Here is an 18,222-nt window from a genome sequence, read left to right on the forward strand (position 1 = left end):
CCGGTGACGTTAAAAACGTCACGTAGTATAAAAGGTAAATCCCTCCTACACGCGCTTATTCCTGGATTTGGTCAAAGGTAAGTCAAGTCAGAAAAACAGAGGGGCTTATTTTCGACGCATTGTTCAGCTCTTAATGCGAAATTACTGCTGAGTGTATAAAACAAAACATTCAAGGACGTTGATGTTGATGATGGATGGGAATTTTGTAAACAAATGAAATTAAATGTGCGCTTTCTGTGTGTTTTTCAGGTATGAATTTGCTTTCCCGAAGACTGAGCCGTCGAGGACTTTGAACAACTCAAATTCATGTTTTTTCTTCAAGTAATGGACATTTGATTACTATTTTTGCCTCCAGTTTGTTCCTGAAGGAAAGGCTAGCATTTAGCTATCACAGCCCCACCCACAAGAAGTTTTTCAGTTGAAATTAAAACCATGAAGGTTGAAGACATAAAATTATTTAAATAGGATCTATAAGTGCCTTAAAAGCACACTATAATATTCCCGAGACGCTGAGGATCTATATTATCAATAGTAAGTTGATTTTGAAGTTGAATTGAAATTCCTCAAATGAAATTAGTCGTAGACAATAGGCTACCTAGCGGTAGCTGGCTAGCAGGCACCGTATGTTAGCTTGGTTCTTAGCAAATAATTTGAGCATAGCCTTGTAGTATGAGCTCACACAGGAACGTGGACGGAAGCAAAATGCTCCGTTTCTTCGTGTGTGAGACGGAATTGAGTAATTATACAAATAAAGATATAACTGGAAAATTCGTAAAATAACCATAAGCAATCTGTTCATAAAGATTGCCGTAGGCACAGAAGGGAACTTTCCAGATCATGAAGCCGGACTTTTTGCCTGCCAGATTTTGTTTTGTAGGGGCTGATCCACGGAACGAACACCCACCGCAATCTATACATAAAGATTGCGTTAGTTTGAGGATTGTGGACATTTTGTGAAGCACTGTATGTGTGTGTGTATGCGTGTGTGTTTAAATGACGATAATTATAGCACAGGGAGTTCACGAAAAGCCTAAACCAGGTACTCGGCAATCTGAGGATAAAGATTGCAAGATGACCGGGGAGCAAACAGGATTGACAAATATGGTGGACTAGTTGCGATTTGCTTTTTGTCCTCGGGACAGCTCCGAGGGCTAGCCGTGTTTTCCTCGGAACTACATTTGGAGTATTTGGCAAACGGCTGTGCAGATCAAGTATAGACTCATACGCCATCGCATTGTCTGACTTTGATACGCATATGGTGCTCGCTGTGTTATTCCATCAGTACTGTCTCCGCTGTGACAGCGATTGTTTGTGAAGGAGCTGGGTTGTCGCCGAAGTGGTTAACAGAGGGAGTGCTCTGATTAGCAGGCAGCCTCCTCCTCCCTCCCCTTCGTCAAGCAGCTGAGAGCAGGAGCAGGCCTGCCCTCTGCTGTGACAGATTTCAGGTTAAGAAGCAGCCTTTTATAGGCTGCTTCAGTTGCCCTTATATAACAGAGGGCGTTTTACACTGTTGCTCGATTTCTTCTGAGGCTTTTTGATTGAATATATTCAATTTGCCGTCTGTTGAGTAACCATGAACGATACAGTGACGATATATTTGTTCCAAGCATAGAAAGCCATACATTTGTTTTACATAAGGTATTGGTGATGTGTAGTAACACCACAGTATGTCTATGCAAAACTGCTTCTCCTCCTGAACCAGCAACCAGGGTCATGTATAACCACTGATTGTGTGTATATGTGTAACAATTGTGACATTTACAGGATTTGAGTTATTTGCAGTGTTGTGGAGGTCTGAGACTATATAAAACTTCTACTACAACAGTTACGCGGGTAAGACCTAACTGATTCCTCACATCATGACATTTCCATAAATTGGCAAAATGTTTCATTACGAAATGCATTGAAAGAAAATAAAGTGCATGCTTATTATAAAGGTCAGTTCGAGCAGTTATATTATGAATCATTTGAGGGTTATTCAGATTAACACAATAATAATCTAAAACACTGGAGCATTCAAATGTGCTTGAGTGTTCACTGTTTGTGTTTGGCTCATATTGCACTTTTCAAAGATGAAAAGTAAGTAAACACCCAACACCTTTAAACTTTACAGTCACTTTAATTTGTGACAGCTTCATGTGATGTTTAACAGGTGTTTCCATTTAAAATGTGTTGTTACTACAGAGAGTGCAGTGCCAATGTGCAAAAACTAACCTATAGGTGGCAGTAAGTGGCTAGACTTGTGCCTTCTGGCTGGGATAACTGTCAGTTATCTCATTAAAACAGAATAATCCAGTACAGAGAAACTGACACTATGATCACATGACCACAGGTGAAGATTAACAAACTAATGTCACAGTTTCCAAGCATTTCATTCTTCATACAGTTCTTTTTAATCATATTTTATTTTTTCATTGCATATAATCTTTGTACCATTCACCTTTTCATTAGATGTCATAATTAATTAATGACAGTAGATTTTGTTTGTATAAAGTATTTGTTTGTTTTCTCTTTTTCTTACAAAGTTATATTTTTTGCACAAATGAATATGACTGTGATAGATGTATGTTATTAAAAACAAACACTGATAAGTCATATTCAGCATTACTTAAAAGTATTCTCTTTGGATATTTTGAACTATTTTATATAGCTGTGATACATAAGTGGAAATGTATGATGAAATAAGCATATGAAATCCAAGGTAAATAGATTTTCAATATTCTTTTTTATTTTAGTAGTGAAATATTGAAATAAATAAAAACGATTAATGGCAGGTGTGAAGCTTTGTACATGAACTTTATAAATGTGCATAGTTGTCTGCGTTGCTCCTGCTTCTTTAATTGTAGCTTGAAATGGAATAAACAGGGTTTCCTCGCACACAAAATGAAAGCATTATGGCAATGTGCTGTCCTGCAAGTGAAAGTCCCAGAGAGCAGACCCCCTGTGGTACTGAAGAGCAAGTAGCAGTGACCCGGCCTGGTCACTACTTTACTGCAGCTGGTACTCCAAACACCTCAAGTACAAGACAGCACAGCACATATAACCTTTATGGCTATATGGCTGCAAGAAAATGCTACTGACTGTCTGTACTTGGTGATTTGTGTTTCAGATTGTGTTTCTACACACACACACACGCATATACACACACATTTAAATGATTTCTTAGATAGTTGGTCATAGAGGCCTCCTTTGGTGCAGTACAGTGGATATAATAGGGCCTTGTTGGCGTATGGTGGCACGTGTGTTCTTGGTGGAATGTCCTTGAACAGGTTGGTGCTGTCATCCTCTGAGCTGCTGTAGGACCGGTTTCAAAGTGGAATCTGAATGTGTTAGTGGTTGTTGGCTGACTCTGCTGTAACTTTGTTGTTCTGACACATTTTAAGGGATCTGATTAATACAGTTGTCAATGTGTGTCCCTGAGAAGCGCGTGTGTGTGTGGGGTGGGTGGTTGTAGTCTTAGTCAAAAGTCTAAAAGACAGTCTGGTTGGAATTCTGTTGGACGGTGCCCTGTTTTTCTATCTGGCAGACAAATAGCCCACACTTGATGTGATACTTATTACGACAGACAAAACATCTCCATATAACACAAATGTAATACAGCTGTGTGATGTAGATGAGTGTATTTAATATAGTATTGTGTTTTAGGGTATGGCAGGGCGACCAGTAGACCCAAGAGAGATTTTGAAAGGTGTGGAGGCTCTGCTGGGCAAGGATGGAGAGCTCCGCAGTCTGGAAGGAGTCCCAAAAGTGTTTAGGTAAAGAACTGACATGAAATTGAAATGTGAATATGCACTCACTGTGAACAACACCTTTAGTTCAGGACTTTAACTCAATGATTTCTAAACACCTTTTCCCAATGCAGCCTGATGAAAGCTTCAACTAAGATGGTCAGTAGATGTATGTACCTGAACATCCTGCTGCAGACGAAATCCCACGATGTTCTTAACAGGTATGCTGGAAATCACATCCTGTGGTCACGTTTCTATTCTGTTACTCCCATTCACTGGACTTGATAAAAGCATGACAGCTGTTAACTTTCAGTTCAAGTCACACTTTTTTTTTTTGACTTCTTATATTTTTCATCCAAACACATCCAAGCACCCTGCCCCGAGGCGCCACCACGCTGTCGATGTTTGCATATGTACTGTGTCAGCATACACATCCCTGTTTGTAGCATGACTAGAGCTGTGTGAAGTTGTTTTAGTACTTTCTGGAGTGTAGGTTTAAAATTGGGGTGGGAGGTTTATAGAACAATTGTGTGTTTGTGTAATTTACCCAACTGTTGTTTTTAATTATTTGTCCCAGTAAAATAGTGTTGTGGCAAAACCTGCTGGTTATTCAATTTCTGTCTATCCTTGCATGCCTTCTCTATAATTTGTTGTTCGCTCTTTCACTTAGGTTTATCAGAGTTGGTGGCTACAAGCTGCTTAATGCCTGGCTCACCTACTCCAAAACCACCAACAACTCTCCTCTACTTCAACTTATCCTGCTAACACTGCAGAAGTTGCCCCTTAAAGTCGATCACCTAAAACAGGTATTTTTTTATTGTTGTGTTTATAGTTGTAATCTATAGAGAAACAATAACATCTAACCTGCTTTTAATCTGTCCCAGAACAATACTGCCAAGTTGGTGAAGCAGCTGAGCAAGAGTGCGGAGACTGAGGGTGAGTTAGTTTTACATTAGAAATGAAACCTCTTAAATATAGGCAGCAGTGTATTTTCAATTTATTGTGTTGTCTTTTGTTTGTAGAATTGAGGAAATTGGCTGCTGTGCTTGTGGATGGCTGGATGGCTACAATCCGCTCCCAAAGTGTCTCAGCCAGTACCACCTCTCCTGCAGGTACAGATCTACTTTTCTTTTTGGCATCAAAGTATCCTGTAGGCATCAGATTTAAAGACTTTCTATATGTCTTTTATAGATAAGAAAAAGAAGAAAGAGGAGACTAAGGTGCCTGTGCGTGACTTGAAGGAAAAAGGTGGAGATGAGGAGAAGAAGGACAAACCCAAAGCTCATGCACCCAGCCACACTAAGATTCGCTCCATAGGTAAAGGTGGAGAGCTGTTTGGCTCTTTCTCCAATAGTGTGTCTTGTCTGTCTCTTTGTCTTTCTTTGCCTCCCTCTGCTGTTGTCGTTTCCCTCACCAACTTTGCCCCTCCTTGAGCCTGGCTCGCCTAAGGGAAACTTCCTGTTAAAAGGGAGTTTATTCTTACCACTGTTGCCAAATGATTGCTCATAAATGTCTGTGTTATTGTTGGGGTTCTTTCTAAAACTGGGTTTCCTTACAATATAAAGCACCTTAAGGGGACTGTTGTTCTGAAGTTGTAGTAAATAAATAAAATGGAATTGTTTAAGTTCTTTGTGAGCATCAGTGTTTTATGTTACTTAGGACTGGAAATCGGAGACCCTCCCAACCCAGCCCCTCCTAAGAAGACGCCAGCTGCCCCACAGCTGGGTAGCAAGTACAACATCAAGCCTCCAGTCCTCAAACGACACAGGTATTGCACCTCCACAACAGCCTGTTCTGTGAGCAAAGCATCATAGTCTTGTAGCTTTCTCACAGGTGCCCTCAGGTGGTACTAACACTGCAGTACTGACATTTTTCTTCTTGTGTTCATTTTTTTCATCTACAGCTCTGGCTCAGGAGATGCTCCACCTCAGGAGAAAAAGTATAAACCTCTAAATACACCCTCCAATTCCGCCAAGGAGATCAAAGTCAAAATCATTCCCGCACAACGTGAGTTCACATATACCCACCGAAGAACTTTTGCTCTTAAATACAAGGACATGATGGTGACGTATCAGTAATCTTGTTTTCTTTTCTTCCTGCAGCAATGGAGTGCACTGGCTTCCTAGATGCTCTGAACTCTGCCCCAGTTCCCGGGATCAAGATCAAGAAAAAGAAACCCAGTGCTAACGCTACAGCTAGTACCAAGGTGGTCTCCCCCACAACTAACAAGGTAGTGATGGATCTCAGGACAGTCTGACCTCAGATTTTATTTAAGATTTTGTTTCCTTGTTGTTGTTGTTCTTAATTAATTTAGTAATTTTGTCATTTTTAAAATTATTGTTGTGTTTTATGTAAATATTCCCAGAATTAATCTTTTTGCTTGACAGAAAATTATAGACATTGTTTTGCTGTATTTCTGTTAATTTGTATAGAATTCTTTAGTCTGTTGTTGTGTGAGACACAGAAACTGCACAGAATCGTTGGTTTTTCTCACCAGATACTCACCACTGTTGCCTTGTCTCCTTTAGGCAAGCCCATTCGACAGCAAACCTGTATATTCTGCATCTTCTACAAAACCAGCATCTCCAGAAAGTGTTGCTTCCAGCACTCTTGCAGATGAAAACCAGGAACCTGAGCAGCCTGGGACCCCTGTTCCCTCTGAGGACCCAGAGCCCTCTGACAATGGTTAGTTCTTGAAGATGATGATGAGGATGATGATTTGTAATGAGCACATGTTGCCTCCAGGGTGTTTTCTTGTTTTGTTGGAAACGAGCATAAAATGTTTTCCTTGTTGGGTCTTGTTTACAGGCGAGAAACCAAATGCACTGGCAGAGCCACGTGGAGAAGAAGAAAGCTTGACCAAGAAAGGCAAGAAGAAGAAGACAGTTCACTGGGCTGAAGAGGAGCAGCTCAAACACTATTTTTACTTTGATCTGGACGAGACAGAAAGAGGTAAAGCTGGAGGGTTCAAATACCAAAGTGTTTGAGTTGACTTTTTACAGTTGGTCTGTAAATCATCAAAAAACAACAACTATTAATGCTGTTATACTTAATTCACAGTCAATGTCAACAAAATTAAGGACTTCGGTGAGGCGGCAAAACGAGAGCTAATGATGGACCGGCAGACATTTGAAATGGCTCGTCGGCTTTCCCATGATACCATGGAAGAAAGAGTCCCCTGGACACCCCCAAGACCCCTGACGCTGGCTGGCAGTCTTGTTACTTCAGGTGCAAACAGCACAGAGAAACTCACCCAAAGAGACCGTGAAATGGGCATCCTGCAAGAGATCTTTCTCAGCAAAGAGAGGTAGGGCATATGTATCCGTGGTGGTTAGTAAGTGCATTTTTCCAGGATCAAGCTGTGCATTACAGATGCCAAAATGTAGAAGAAGACATTTCAACAGTATGTGTGCTGCTACGCCCTCAGTTGTGTGCCTGAGATTACAATTTCAAGCATCATTTACATACATTTCTTCATATTAGTAGCTTTGGTCTTGCTTTGTATGGGCATCCGCCATTGTTGTGGTCTGAGAGAAAATGAGGAAAAGCCACTTTAGGCCACTCTAAGAAACGAGTCTTACCATGTTCATACCAAAAAGTTAAATTGTCCTGTTATTAAAACCAGAATTTGGTGTTTACAGTGTTCTTTCCTTTCTCATCATCAGTGTGCCTGACAGTCCACACGAACCAGATCCAGAGCCGTATGAACCCATGCCCCCCCGTCTCATCCCACTCGATGAGGTTGGCTCACTAAACACACACACTCTCTACAATTCTATTTCTTGTCATTTACATATTCTACATGTGTACCACCAGCCTACTAAGCTCTCAGTCTGATTTCCAATCCAGGACTCGTCAATGCAGGATGACGGCTACGTAGAACCTATGGACACGACGTCACAACCAGGCTCTGGCGAGAGCGCCAAGCTGCCGCCTGTCTTGGCCAATCTCATTGGTAACCTGAACAACAGTTCCCGCAGCCCACCAGCCTCCAACATTGTCAGCAGCACTGTGCCTCCCTCTGTCAATATACAGGAGCTGCTGACATCCATAATGGTAAATACAGGACAATCATCACAAAGTAGCATCTTTTCTAATTATGGAAGTTTTTGTAAAATATCTCTGCACTTGGTTTAAGTTTTCTTTTTGTTGTTACTGGCCAGTGTAACTAATGACAACTGTCTATCATCAGGGGCCCTCTGGTAACCAGTCTACTGAAGAGTTGATAAAGCAACCAGACTTCTCAGATAAAATTAAACAGCTGCTGGGCTCCCTCCAGCAGACTCAGAATCAGAACCAGAACCAGAGTGGACCTCCACCAGGTGAATTAACTGAATTCATTTTCATCTTTAACTGTTAAATTAAATTGTTATATTAAATATGTTACCGTAGGGTCGTGTCCGTCTGTTTCTTACTTCTTCTTTTTCTTCCTCTGCAGTCAACCAGGGTCTGCTGGGACATGGTCCAGGCATGAACAGCATGAACACCATGCACATGCAGATGCCCATGAATGGTGGCTACCCGCCCAACAGTTCACCCGGTGGTCCTCGGTTTAACCACCCCCCGCCCCCTCACAACCACGGACCACCTTTCAGTGGCGGTGGAGGCCCACGCATGATGGGACCACCGCCAGGTCAGGGGAGAGGAGACGGCAACTACTGGGGAGATGACTCGATGAGAGGAGGGCCCCACAGAGGGGGGCACTTTCACCGAGGAGGCCGTGGTCGGGGAGGTGGAGACCCAGGATTTAGAGGCAGAGGGCGAGGAGGTCCCAGAGGAGGAGGACACAACAATATGAATGGTACCTTATTTTCAAGTCTTATTTTAAATGTGTTTGCAAAGTTTGCAGACTGTGCAGAAGCATTTAGAGTATGTTTCACTCAAATGTACTGAATACAAGTGTCATATAGTAGTAACCAATTTGCTGCTCTCACCTTCTTTGTTTCACATACTTCACCCTTAAATCTATAATGCTGTTTTCTCCTGGCAGACATGTCCAAGAGGCCTGTTTGTCGTCACTTCATGATGAAAGGAAGCTGCAGGTATGAGGGCAGCTGTGCTTTCTACCACCCTGGTGTTAATGGACCACCACTGCCCCCCAAATACCCCGCTAACAACCAACATAATCAGCACCCACAGCATGGCCACTAGCTGATGTTGCCATCAGCCCGGGAATAACTGAAAGACACTAGAGTAGCCGTTAACGGCGATCCAATTAATGCAGACGTCTGTCTTTAGACAATTATGGAAAGACCAGGATGATCTGTCCTGAACAGTAAGCTTGCTGCTGGTAACTGAAGAGTCTGTGACAGAACAAGAAGAGAGAAGACAAGAGATTGTAAATGAATGACTGGAAGGCTGTGAGATGATCACTGATGTGACTTTGTTTTTATCGTGTTCATTTTTAACAGTGAGATTGGGCTACCATGTGTCCCCACTACGTCTGAATTGCTGCAGCTTGGTGCCTGTCTGCTTTGTCACTTTCCAAATCATTAACAGAGTTGGCCAAATGAAAACGTCCAACTCAGCACACCACTTCGTTTCCTCCTTATAGTGTTGCTCTCTAGTTTTGTTGCACCATCAGTAAGATTTGTACAGAAGAATTGGAAATGTTTTCCCTTCCTGGGCCTGTAAAGAAACATAACACTTAAACCGCCTGAGTTTGCCTACCCCTGAGAAAACTGCTGCTATGAACTCTGCTGATCTGAGTAGATCCTTTGCTTTGCTTTTGCTTTTCTCCGAGAGCAGTGTGTCATATGTAAGCGCGTGGTGGGGCAATCACAACATGCTATGCTATTGTCAGAAGAGCCGCTGCCTGTCACCTCTGTACTCGTCTAAATCCAGGAGGGGTTTGTGTTGTCAGTGTTAAAGATGGGAACGATGAGTCCCTCTGTGGGTCGCCTATATTATGTGTTTTCTGTGAAAACAGTCATTTGTGTCTCTTGTGGGACTGTAAGAGGTTTTTTTTGGTTTGTTTTTGTTTTTTAACTTTTCACCCTCTACATTTTTTTTTTTATATAAATTTGACAGTGTGCTTCAGGATTTTTTTTGGTTTTGTTGTCATTTTTTTTTTTGTGAAGGTATGAACTGTATGAATAAATTCATACAGTTCATTTTCAGTTGAATTCTTTTGTACACAGTGTATTAAATAAATGTTTAAATACTGAGCAAGTGTTGCTGTGTTTTCCCTTGAAGTGTGACTGATGTGAGCAACAAGCAGTTTGAGTGAAATGTGCGTCTGTACTGCACAGACTGATGAACAACACCTTGGGAATATTTGTCAGTTCAGGTGTTTCATTTTAAATCAGGAAAACACATCCTGTTCAGGCAGGTCTATCCTCTGTGCGTGTGGAGACAGCTGACGTCAGATCCGTGTTATCAGGGCAGGGCTGAGTGCATCTGGTGAGTGAAGTGTTACGAGGAGTGGCCTTTAACCCTGCCCTTTAGTGCAAATATTGACCGTGGTGTATAGACCACACAAAGATAGAAACTCATAGGAGTGAAAGGCATTAGAGGGAGCTGAAGTAAGGACACCTCATCACTAAGCTGCTTCCACATCCTGTTGCAAGAAACACAGAAACATTTATTTAGTGCTGTGTCGAGGAACAGAAGATTTCAACAGGAAATTGCAGTCAGGGTAAAAGCAAAGAAGAACACTAAATGAATGACGACCTCTCATGCAAGTGGAGTGTCACATGAAACAAAGCTGCAAAGCAGTAAAGGTGAATCAAAAGCTGAGTGACACTAAATCATAAGAGCAATGCTTTTGAGGACAGCTTTAGCTGATAATCCTAGAAAAGATGTTTGAGACAAAACTGAGGGAAACGAGGTCACAGTTCTCAGGAATGTACAACTTATGAGTATGTGGGAGCTATCATAATTAAAGACAGTTGGTGAATTTGGATTTGCATTAGTGTTTATTTTCTAAACACTAATGCAACGTTGCACTTTCTGAAGTATCTACAGATCTGTATGTTGGGTCTATATTTGGAAATGTGGTCTGTGGGCTCTACTTCCCTTCTTTCACTAAACTCACTTCCATGTATACTTTAATCAAGCCCTCTTTTTGTGTTATGTGACCAGGGTGGCTGTGGCTACAATGTAGCTGCCATCACCAGTGTGTGAATGTGTGTGTGAATGTGTGGATGACTGGATGTGTAAAGGCCATTTACCCTGCTTACCTGTGCCTGAGGTCCTTGACCTGTTTTTAACTTGCCACCAACCTCACCCAGCTCCAATTCTACTCTGCCTCCAGCATCCTCACTTTTCTCACCCTTTCAACAACTGGTTCTCTTCACCACCCTGTGCAGAGCCCATGTGGCTTAGTTCAGGCCATCTGCCTTGTCAAAGCACTTTCTACACCATGTGTCATTTACAGATTTTCTTTTCTGCGCTTTCTGTCTAACCTTCATACTCTGATGGATGCACCAGAGAACAACTTGGGGTTAGTATCATGCCCGTATTTGGCATGCAGACTGGAGCAGCCAGGGATCGAACCGCCAACCTTCTGATCAGTAGATGATCTGAACTACCACCAGAGGCTGAGAACATAAGCTTGTTTGCTTCTGGATTGGGTGTCACAGGTCACATCAGTGAAGCCAAAGCATAGCTGAAGTTGACATTCCTTTTGTAATTTCATCCCTGTTTTGCAATATTACTTTCCCATCACTACATACAACTCCAACAGTTTACGTTGTACTTACTTTGCAGCCACAGCAAGATTATTATGAACCAACCAATGGATTATTCATTTAACTGCATGCCTTAAAATTGTATGATTTAGCTGATCATTGCTATGATAATATACAAAGCGCAAGATAATCTCTCCCCAAAATGTATTCAGAGGTTGTTTGAAATTCAATAGACATAAGAAAAGAAAAGGATATTTAAAAAAGAGGGAATCTTCTAAATGAGGGAAACATCTGGAATAGTGACGACAATGTGTGTAAAAGTTAAAAAATGATTGTCAATTTTTGAGGCAAATCAATACAAAATGGAGGTATTTTCTCATATATTTCAGTTCTTCTCTCTATTTAATATTTATTCTTAATTAATAATTTTCTTTGGTCTTTGTTTTAGTGCAATCTTGTTAGATTGTTATTGTATGTTCAAAGGATAGTCGTTTGGACCTTTTCAGTCACTGATATGTGTTTTATCCCCTTTTAATTCAGTTCTTTGTTTTTCTTGTTGTCATTTTCAAAAACAAAATAAACAAAAAACAAGAAAATGTTAAAAATGACCAAAAGGGAAAAAAAATAAAATAAACTGTAGAAGACGTGGACAGAGAAATCAAATGGATAAAACCAGAACAAAGGGTTGAGTAGCCACCAAGGCCTTAAAATATCTGGCGTTTAATATGTGGAAGGAATTTATATGTCTTCAGTATTTGTGTTGGGATCTAAGATGTGGAATTCTAACATTGTAGGTTATTTAACCTACAATATAAAAGCCCCTTGATGTCAGTACTATATTAATAAAAATGAATTGAATTTTATGAACTGAATATGTGGAATGTATTCTGTGGAAATAGGCCCTGTTCACTTCTGGCATTACATCTGTCTTTGGTGAGTTGATGCAACTGGAAAGCTCTAAACTAGCATCCATTTCAATACAACAGATATGATGATATGTTCATGGTGGTTTAAATGGCAAACTGAGGATCTGGAGTTTTTAGATACTATGGCAAAAAGGCCATGATGATGATTATGAGGTTCAACTGGTCACTGGTCTTTCTCACGTTGCCGGTTCAGGTCATGGACCTGAGGCACAGGGAAACAAGGAGTTACGGGAAAAGGTCGAATAACACGAAGACCCTCAGAGCGGCCAGAATGAGCCATTGTGTTAGTTCAATGGGTGAACTGGACAATGGAACTGGAGAGCTAAGCTGAGACAGATGCTGCAGGTCACGGTTAGCTGATGGGTCTCAGGTGTACAGGTGAGTTGGCTGAAGGAGCAGAAAAGGAGCACCACACCCAGACAGAAGAACACACACAACAAAGACTGACACAAAGTGCACCAGCAACAAGAGACACCAGGGAAAACAGGGAAAACGTCAATTTCCTTTTCTTAATCACACCAAAAGTTGATGTACGTTACTAATAAAATCTGTTTGGTCAGTTCCTGCGTCATCTGTTGTTTTACCCCATTACAAAACAAATAAATAACTAAGTGTGTACGTGTACATGTTATCGTGCAATGATTACAATTGTCAGTGCAGCGGGTCAGGGGGTCCTGATTGAATAAAGAGCACATCCTGGTAGAAGAGGATCTTCACAAACCTGGAAACCCGTGAACTGTGTCTATTAATGACTTATGAATGTCATTAGCTTAGATAGAAACCATTTGTTTTAAGCTACACAAAAGCTGCTTGGATAAAAAGTTCCTGTGAGTGGAAAAGTTTTAGTATTCAGTATTTTGACAAAAAACCAAATATGTCTGTTACTGGAATATACAAATGCAAATTCAAATGTTCTCATATTATCTCATATCATATTATGATATGTTAGTGCCCATAAAGAAAAATGTTGCTCAACTCAAATGAATGTATTACTCTACTTCCTGGAACTGAGCAGAGGAGAGCAAGTGTGTGTGGACTGTTAGAAACTGCAGGCAGATCTGTGGTGAAAGGGCTGATTCAATCAGAGAGGTAGAATGGCTGGAGCCTGAACAAAGCTGCTATTGACAGCAGCTAGGTGACCATGAGACCCCCGCTGCAGTGCACAGGCGACGGCTGAGATGAAAACCAGGCAGGATACAAACCTCTGTGCATCGTGAATTAGTTCTCGTCTGCTAACAAGTCCTAGTTTTGAAAAACTAAAGGCTCAGGTCATCATTTTGTTCATGCAAAGCATCATTCATGCTCTGCATGACTATAACAGCAGTGTACTTTGCAGCAAAGAGGATATCAAGTTGCTGCTTTGTGCTCTGAACCAATCACATGCAGACCAATCATCATTCAGTCTCTGATCGCTTTCCTACGTTTAATGCTGACTTGGCCATGGATCGAAGCCAAACAGCCCAACTCATCCTGATCACACCTGTGCAAAATGTGCATCACACTAATTATTGCTGTAGGAAACACTCAATTCAGTTTTTATTTAAATGCACCAAATTACGCCTTTATATTGTAAGGTAAAGACCCCACAACGATAACACAAACCGTGATTTGACAATAACTGAATACTTATATCGTCTAGAAAATTCAGATATTGCTTACTGACAAATATGGCTACATGAATATCTTTTTTAATCTTAATTTGTAAATCTCTTATTCCTTTCCAAATTATGATTTAATATTATTTAAAAAGGTGCTGCTCCATCAAGTTCTCTTCTGGTTGACAAGGGTGTGTTGAGTCCCAGCATAAAATGTTTAAATCATGATCTTGCAACAGGATGTCTTTGTTCATACACACGGAAAATGCAAATTATCCACTTTCACTATGCAGTTGGTTGGCAAACAAACTTTTGCGTCACTCTGGCATTCCTGCACAGAGAAGTGGGGGAGGGAAGAAGGTGGGCTCTCAGCCAACAGGTACTTAAATACAGGACAGGTGAAGCTAGAGACAGTGCAAGTCCACGATCTGCCCACATTTTCTACCTGACTATTCGGGAACAGGTAAGCTAAAGAACTTGTCGCCATAGCTTTGTACCTTTTTGTGTGTGAATACTCTACTATGTCAAATAATTGCATGTCATACAAAAGTATCTGGATTTCTGTTAAAATAGTCTTCTCTATAAAAGTGTCTCTTCAGTTTTGCTTCCCTTTCTGTTACTGCAAGTTTTAACAGCTCATGTGCTGATCGAAGTGTGAATGCAGTTACTTTAGCAAACAGGCTGATGCTTCAAGTCTAAAACTGGTATGCATTTCTAGCTGGTTTGTGTTTGCTGTTTCAGGAAAACTCTAAAGATGGTTAAATCAGCACTGTCTGTGCTCTTGGTCCTGGTAGCCATTTCCTCTACCTTTGCTGCAAAATATATCCCCAAGAGTGGGAAGAGGGTCCCACAGACTCTGTCCAGAGGTATTTGAGTCATTTCATTCACGCATCAAGCCCAGTATTACTGAGGTAAAGGACGCACTTATCTCTAATGGTGTCTTTGTCTGTGCAGGATGGGGCGATCAGCTGATATGGGCTCAGACTTATGAGGAGGGTCTTTACTGGTCCAGGTCAAAGTAAGACATAGTTTCAAAATAAAAGTCCAAACTTTGACTTAACTCTAAAATTTGCTGAAGCTTATGATGGGCTGGTTGGTATTTTAGGAACAAGCCCCTGTTGGTCATCTTTCACCTTGAAGACTGCCCACACAGCCAGGGTGAGTAGCTGCTCGTGTTTCACTTATTAAGTTACTCACTGTGTTTGTTCGAGCGAGAAGTCTGTTCTGTTTGAAGACTGAGTGTGTGTTTGTTCATATGTGATGTCACCTTGGTCATCCTGGTGCTCTTCTCTACACACCCGAGTTATAAAACTTAAAGTCAAATTTCTCCCACAGCGCTGAAGAAAGTCATCTCCGAGGATAACGAGGTCCAAAAAGTCCTTGATGAGGACTTCATCGTCCTTAATCTGGTGGTAGGTTATAACACCTGACAAAATGAAGTATTTTAAAGTCTTTCAGTCTCTATTACATTTTAAGGCACACTTAACATTATTACATTTTGTGGTTCAGCACTGGCGCGTAGGTTTACGGTGCCTGTAAAAAAACTGTTCTTTTGCTTCTCCTACAGTATGAAACCACAGACAAACATCTGTCCCCTGATGGCCAGTATGTTCCCAGGCTCCTTTTTGTTGGTAAGAGCTTGAGATTAGGACATATCTTTTATATAGACTGGTAACTACTATTACATCTATCAGTGTGTTTTATTGCACTGAATCCTTTTAATGTTTCTCAAGGAAATGACATTAACTATAATTAGCTGTATTGTATCTTCAGTTACAACCATGTCTCCAAAATATTGGTGCTGTGGAAAATCCTCGCCCATCCTAACCTGTTGTGTAAATGAATATACTTCAGAGACAACAAATCAAATGTTAAAAATCTGATATTTTATAGTGAAATGTTATGAAATTATAGTTTGATGCACACAACTGGCGTTTTTTCACTTACCCAGCACCAATTTCTCCACAGACCCCTCAATGACAGTGAGGGCTGACATCACTGGTCGCTACGCCAACCGCATGTATGCCTATGAACCAAGTGACATCAAACTCTGTAAGTGCTGCAGCCCATACTTGCTGTGACGCGTACTCCTCACGATGCAGTTTTTGTCTGCTTGCATCCATTTACACTGTGTAATTAAACATTTCCTGTCTCTTCCTCAGTGGTTGGCAACATGCAGAAAGCTAAGAAGCTTCTGAAGTCTGAGCTGTGAGCACCAGGAAGACACACTGATGCTGATCCACAGCTGCTTTCTCCACAGTTTACATATGAGAAACAACGCACTGGAAAAATTCTTCTTTTCACCTTCACTTGAAATGTTTTCTCCCTGATTTCCTTCCTAATGCTTGTTATTATTACTGTACGACAGGAATATTGAGTAAATAAATGAAGCTGTTCTCACTGACAGATACTCTGCCTTCTTATTTGCCAGACTGTGTGGAATCAAATCTTTATGTTTAATCAATGATAATAATCATACTAACAACAAAATAATGAAATGACTGTTAACTTCAGTGCCTGCATCAGGTCTCCACTCATCCAGCTGTTAAATGTTTAACTTTTAAAGGCTGTGTGGGAGGGCTAGAAAAAAGCAGTTTTTACTGCATTCGGCCTGTATTGACCATAATGACCACTTTGTTATATGTATCTATCTCAAAAGGCCAAAAGGTGTTTATTTGTGCGGTCATTTTTCTCTTACACCACTATAGGAGGTTTTTTACAATGTGATGGAAGTGCAGACTTTCACCTTTAATTATAGTAGATCAATAAAAGCGTGGCATTAAAAGTTTAATAGTTACAGACATTTTTGCCCACAATTTTCCCAGCATTTAGTTTGCACACTAACCAGAGTTTAGCGTGTTCAAGTTTATGACAGTGCAATCAGAAAAACACAAAATACAAATATGTACTTCTAGAGACGTGTCAGGAGACAGACTCGTGTCTCTGAAAAGAACACGCAAAGTTCACTTATGAACAACTGATAAGATTGTTGAATCAGACCAAAGTGGTAATATCTGACCATAACACCCAGCACAGAGGCAGCCGTGGCCAAGGAGGCAGAGCACGTCTGCTAACCACAAGCTTGGTAGTATAAACCCCGCCTCCTCCAACCTGCATATCAAACTTTCCTCTGGCAGGATACTGAAGCTAAATGCATCAGTTGGAGTCTGTGAGTGTTAGGTTAAGCACTTGTGAACTGGAAAGTGCTGGTGCTTTCAATCAGTGGATTTGGGGTCAGTTAATGTTTCTGTCACAACTCTGATTCAGTGATGTGCTGGTGACAATCAGCATGCAGAGACTGGCATGATTTGCCTACTCTGTTTGATAACAAGAAATAATCATATAATGACGCCTGATCTGCAATCTGTCAGCACGATGTCTGTCAGTCAGACAGTTTCAGGTAAGGAATCGACTCAAGAAGACTGTGTATGCAGTAAAGTTGAATTCTGGGTGGGCGGGTCCACACTGCCAGCACTGAAAGCTTTTTTGTGTTGCTGGGTAACCCAGTCTCAAGTCTTTTCAATTACAAAGAACCGGCTATGTTAGGAACCTGCAGATGTTTTGCATATTTGAAAGTAAGTGTGTGTATGTGTGTGCGCTGCGTACGGCTCAACAGAGTCAATCAGGCTTATCATGTTTTTTGTTAAGTCTGATTTTGTTCCTTCCTGACCTCTTATAGGAGGAAGCTGACTCAGAGGGTTACCCCCCCATAACAAAAAACAAACAAAAAACACTCCCAGGCCCTGAGGAGGTGCCACTTTTTTTAGGGATTTAATGACTCGTGGGCTTGGTTAAGTTGAAGGAGCAAACCATGCCACTCCTAATTTAACTAGACCCAGACAGGCAAAGGAGGAATTAGAGTCATTTAATATTCTGATCAGGTTGTGGTTGGTGCTCGGACAAAGAATTAATATGTCAGTCAATGAATGAATGAAAGAAGCAAAACAATTGCTATGAAGCTATGTTTGTACGTTTGTTTGACCAGGTGAGTTTGTTGTAGAGTTACAGACTATAAAGGAGATAAATATGTCTCCTAGCAGGCAGATGTGAGGTATGTATTCAAATATGAAAAGAATCTATTAGTTTGAATGTAAGTGCTGAAACAGACTATATTTATGACAATTTAAAAATCATGTTTATAATGCCTACAACATGAATAAATGTAAAATAATTGTCCCTGTAAAATGAAAGTTAGAGTTAGCCATGATTCCCTGTGATTGTCCTAGTTTGGACTGCACATACTGTCAAATGCAGCTTCATCAGTTCATCATCTGATGTGGGCGGAAAAGGTGGGTGGAGAGAGATTGAAGCCCCCCCCCGGGTTTCTCTTGTCATCACAACA

The 18,222-nt window shown here is 41.0% G+C and overlaps 2 protein-coding genes across 3 annotated transcripts; both read left to right on the forward strand.

The window, feature by feature from the left end:
- Window positions 1-45: 45 nt before the first annotated feature.
- ppp1r10 (protein phosphatase 1, regulatory subunit 10) lies at window positions 46-9,895 on the forward strand. Of its 2 annotated transcripts, none has more exons than XM_085446773.1 (18): window positions 46-77; window positions 3,646-3,755; window positions 3,863-3,949; window positions 4,399-4,534; window positions 4,613-4,664; window positions 4,751-4,840; window positions 4,920-5,045; window positions 5,388-5,496; window positions 5,632-5,735; window positions 5,831-5,958; window positions 6,257-6,413; window positions 6,537-6,680; window positions 6,789-7,035; window positions 7,394-7,469; window positions 7,578-7,784; window positions 7,921-8,050; window positions 8,167-8,529; window positions 8,719-9,895. In XM_085446773.1, the coding sequence occupies exons 2-18, from the start codon at window positions 3,649-3,651 to the stop codon at window positions 8,877-8,879; spliced, it is 2,424 nt and encodes an 807-aa protein (XP_085302899.1). In that variant the 5' UTR covers window positions 46-77; window positions 3,646-3,648; the 3' UTR covers window positions 8,880-9,895. The 2 variants fall into 2 exon arrangements, with proteins under 2 accessions (XP_085302899.1, XP_085302898.1); XM_085446772.1 differs by lacking the exon at window positions 46-77 and adding an exon at window positions 322-531.
- A 4,364-nt stretch (window positions 9,896-14,259) lies between these two features.
- Window positions 14,260-16,286, forward strand: agr2 (anterior gradient 2). Its single transcript, XM_085446523.1, has 8 exons — window positions 14,260-14,343; window positions 14,622-14,746; window positions 14,835-14,898; window positions 14,986-15,038; window positions 15,216-15,292; window positions 15,448-15,511; window positions 15,849-15,932; window positions 16,043-16,286. The coding sequence occupies exons 2-8, from the start codon at window positions 14,635-14,637 to the stop codon at window positions 16,090-16,092; spliced, it is 504 nt and encodes a 167-aa protein (XP_085302649.1). The 5' UTR covers window positions 14,260-14,343; window positions 14,622-14,634; the 3' UTR covers window positions 16,093-16,286.
- The last annotated feature ends 1,936 nt before the right edge of the window (window positions 16,287-18,222 follow it).

The sequence above is a fragment of the Copadichromis virginalis genome, linkage group LG22, assembly GCF_057382275.1.
Source record: "Copadichromis virginalis isolate Kocher_CV1m ecotype Utaka linkage group LG22, C_Virginalis_male_GT1.1, whole genome shotgun sequence".
Taxonomy (NCBI): Eukaryota; Metazoa; Chordata; class Actinopteri; order Cichliformes; family Cichlidae; genus Copadichromis; species Copadichromis virginalis.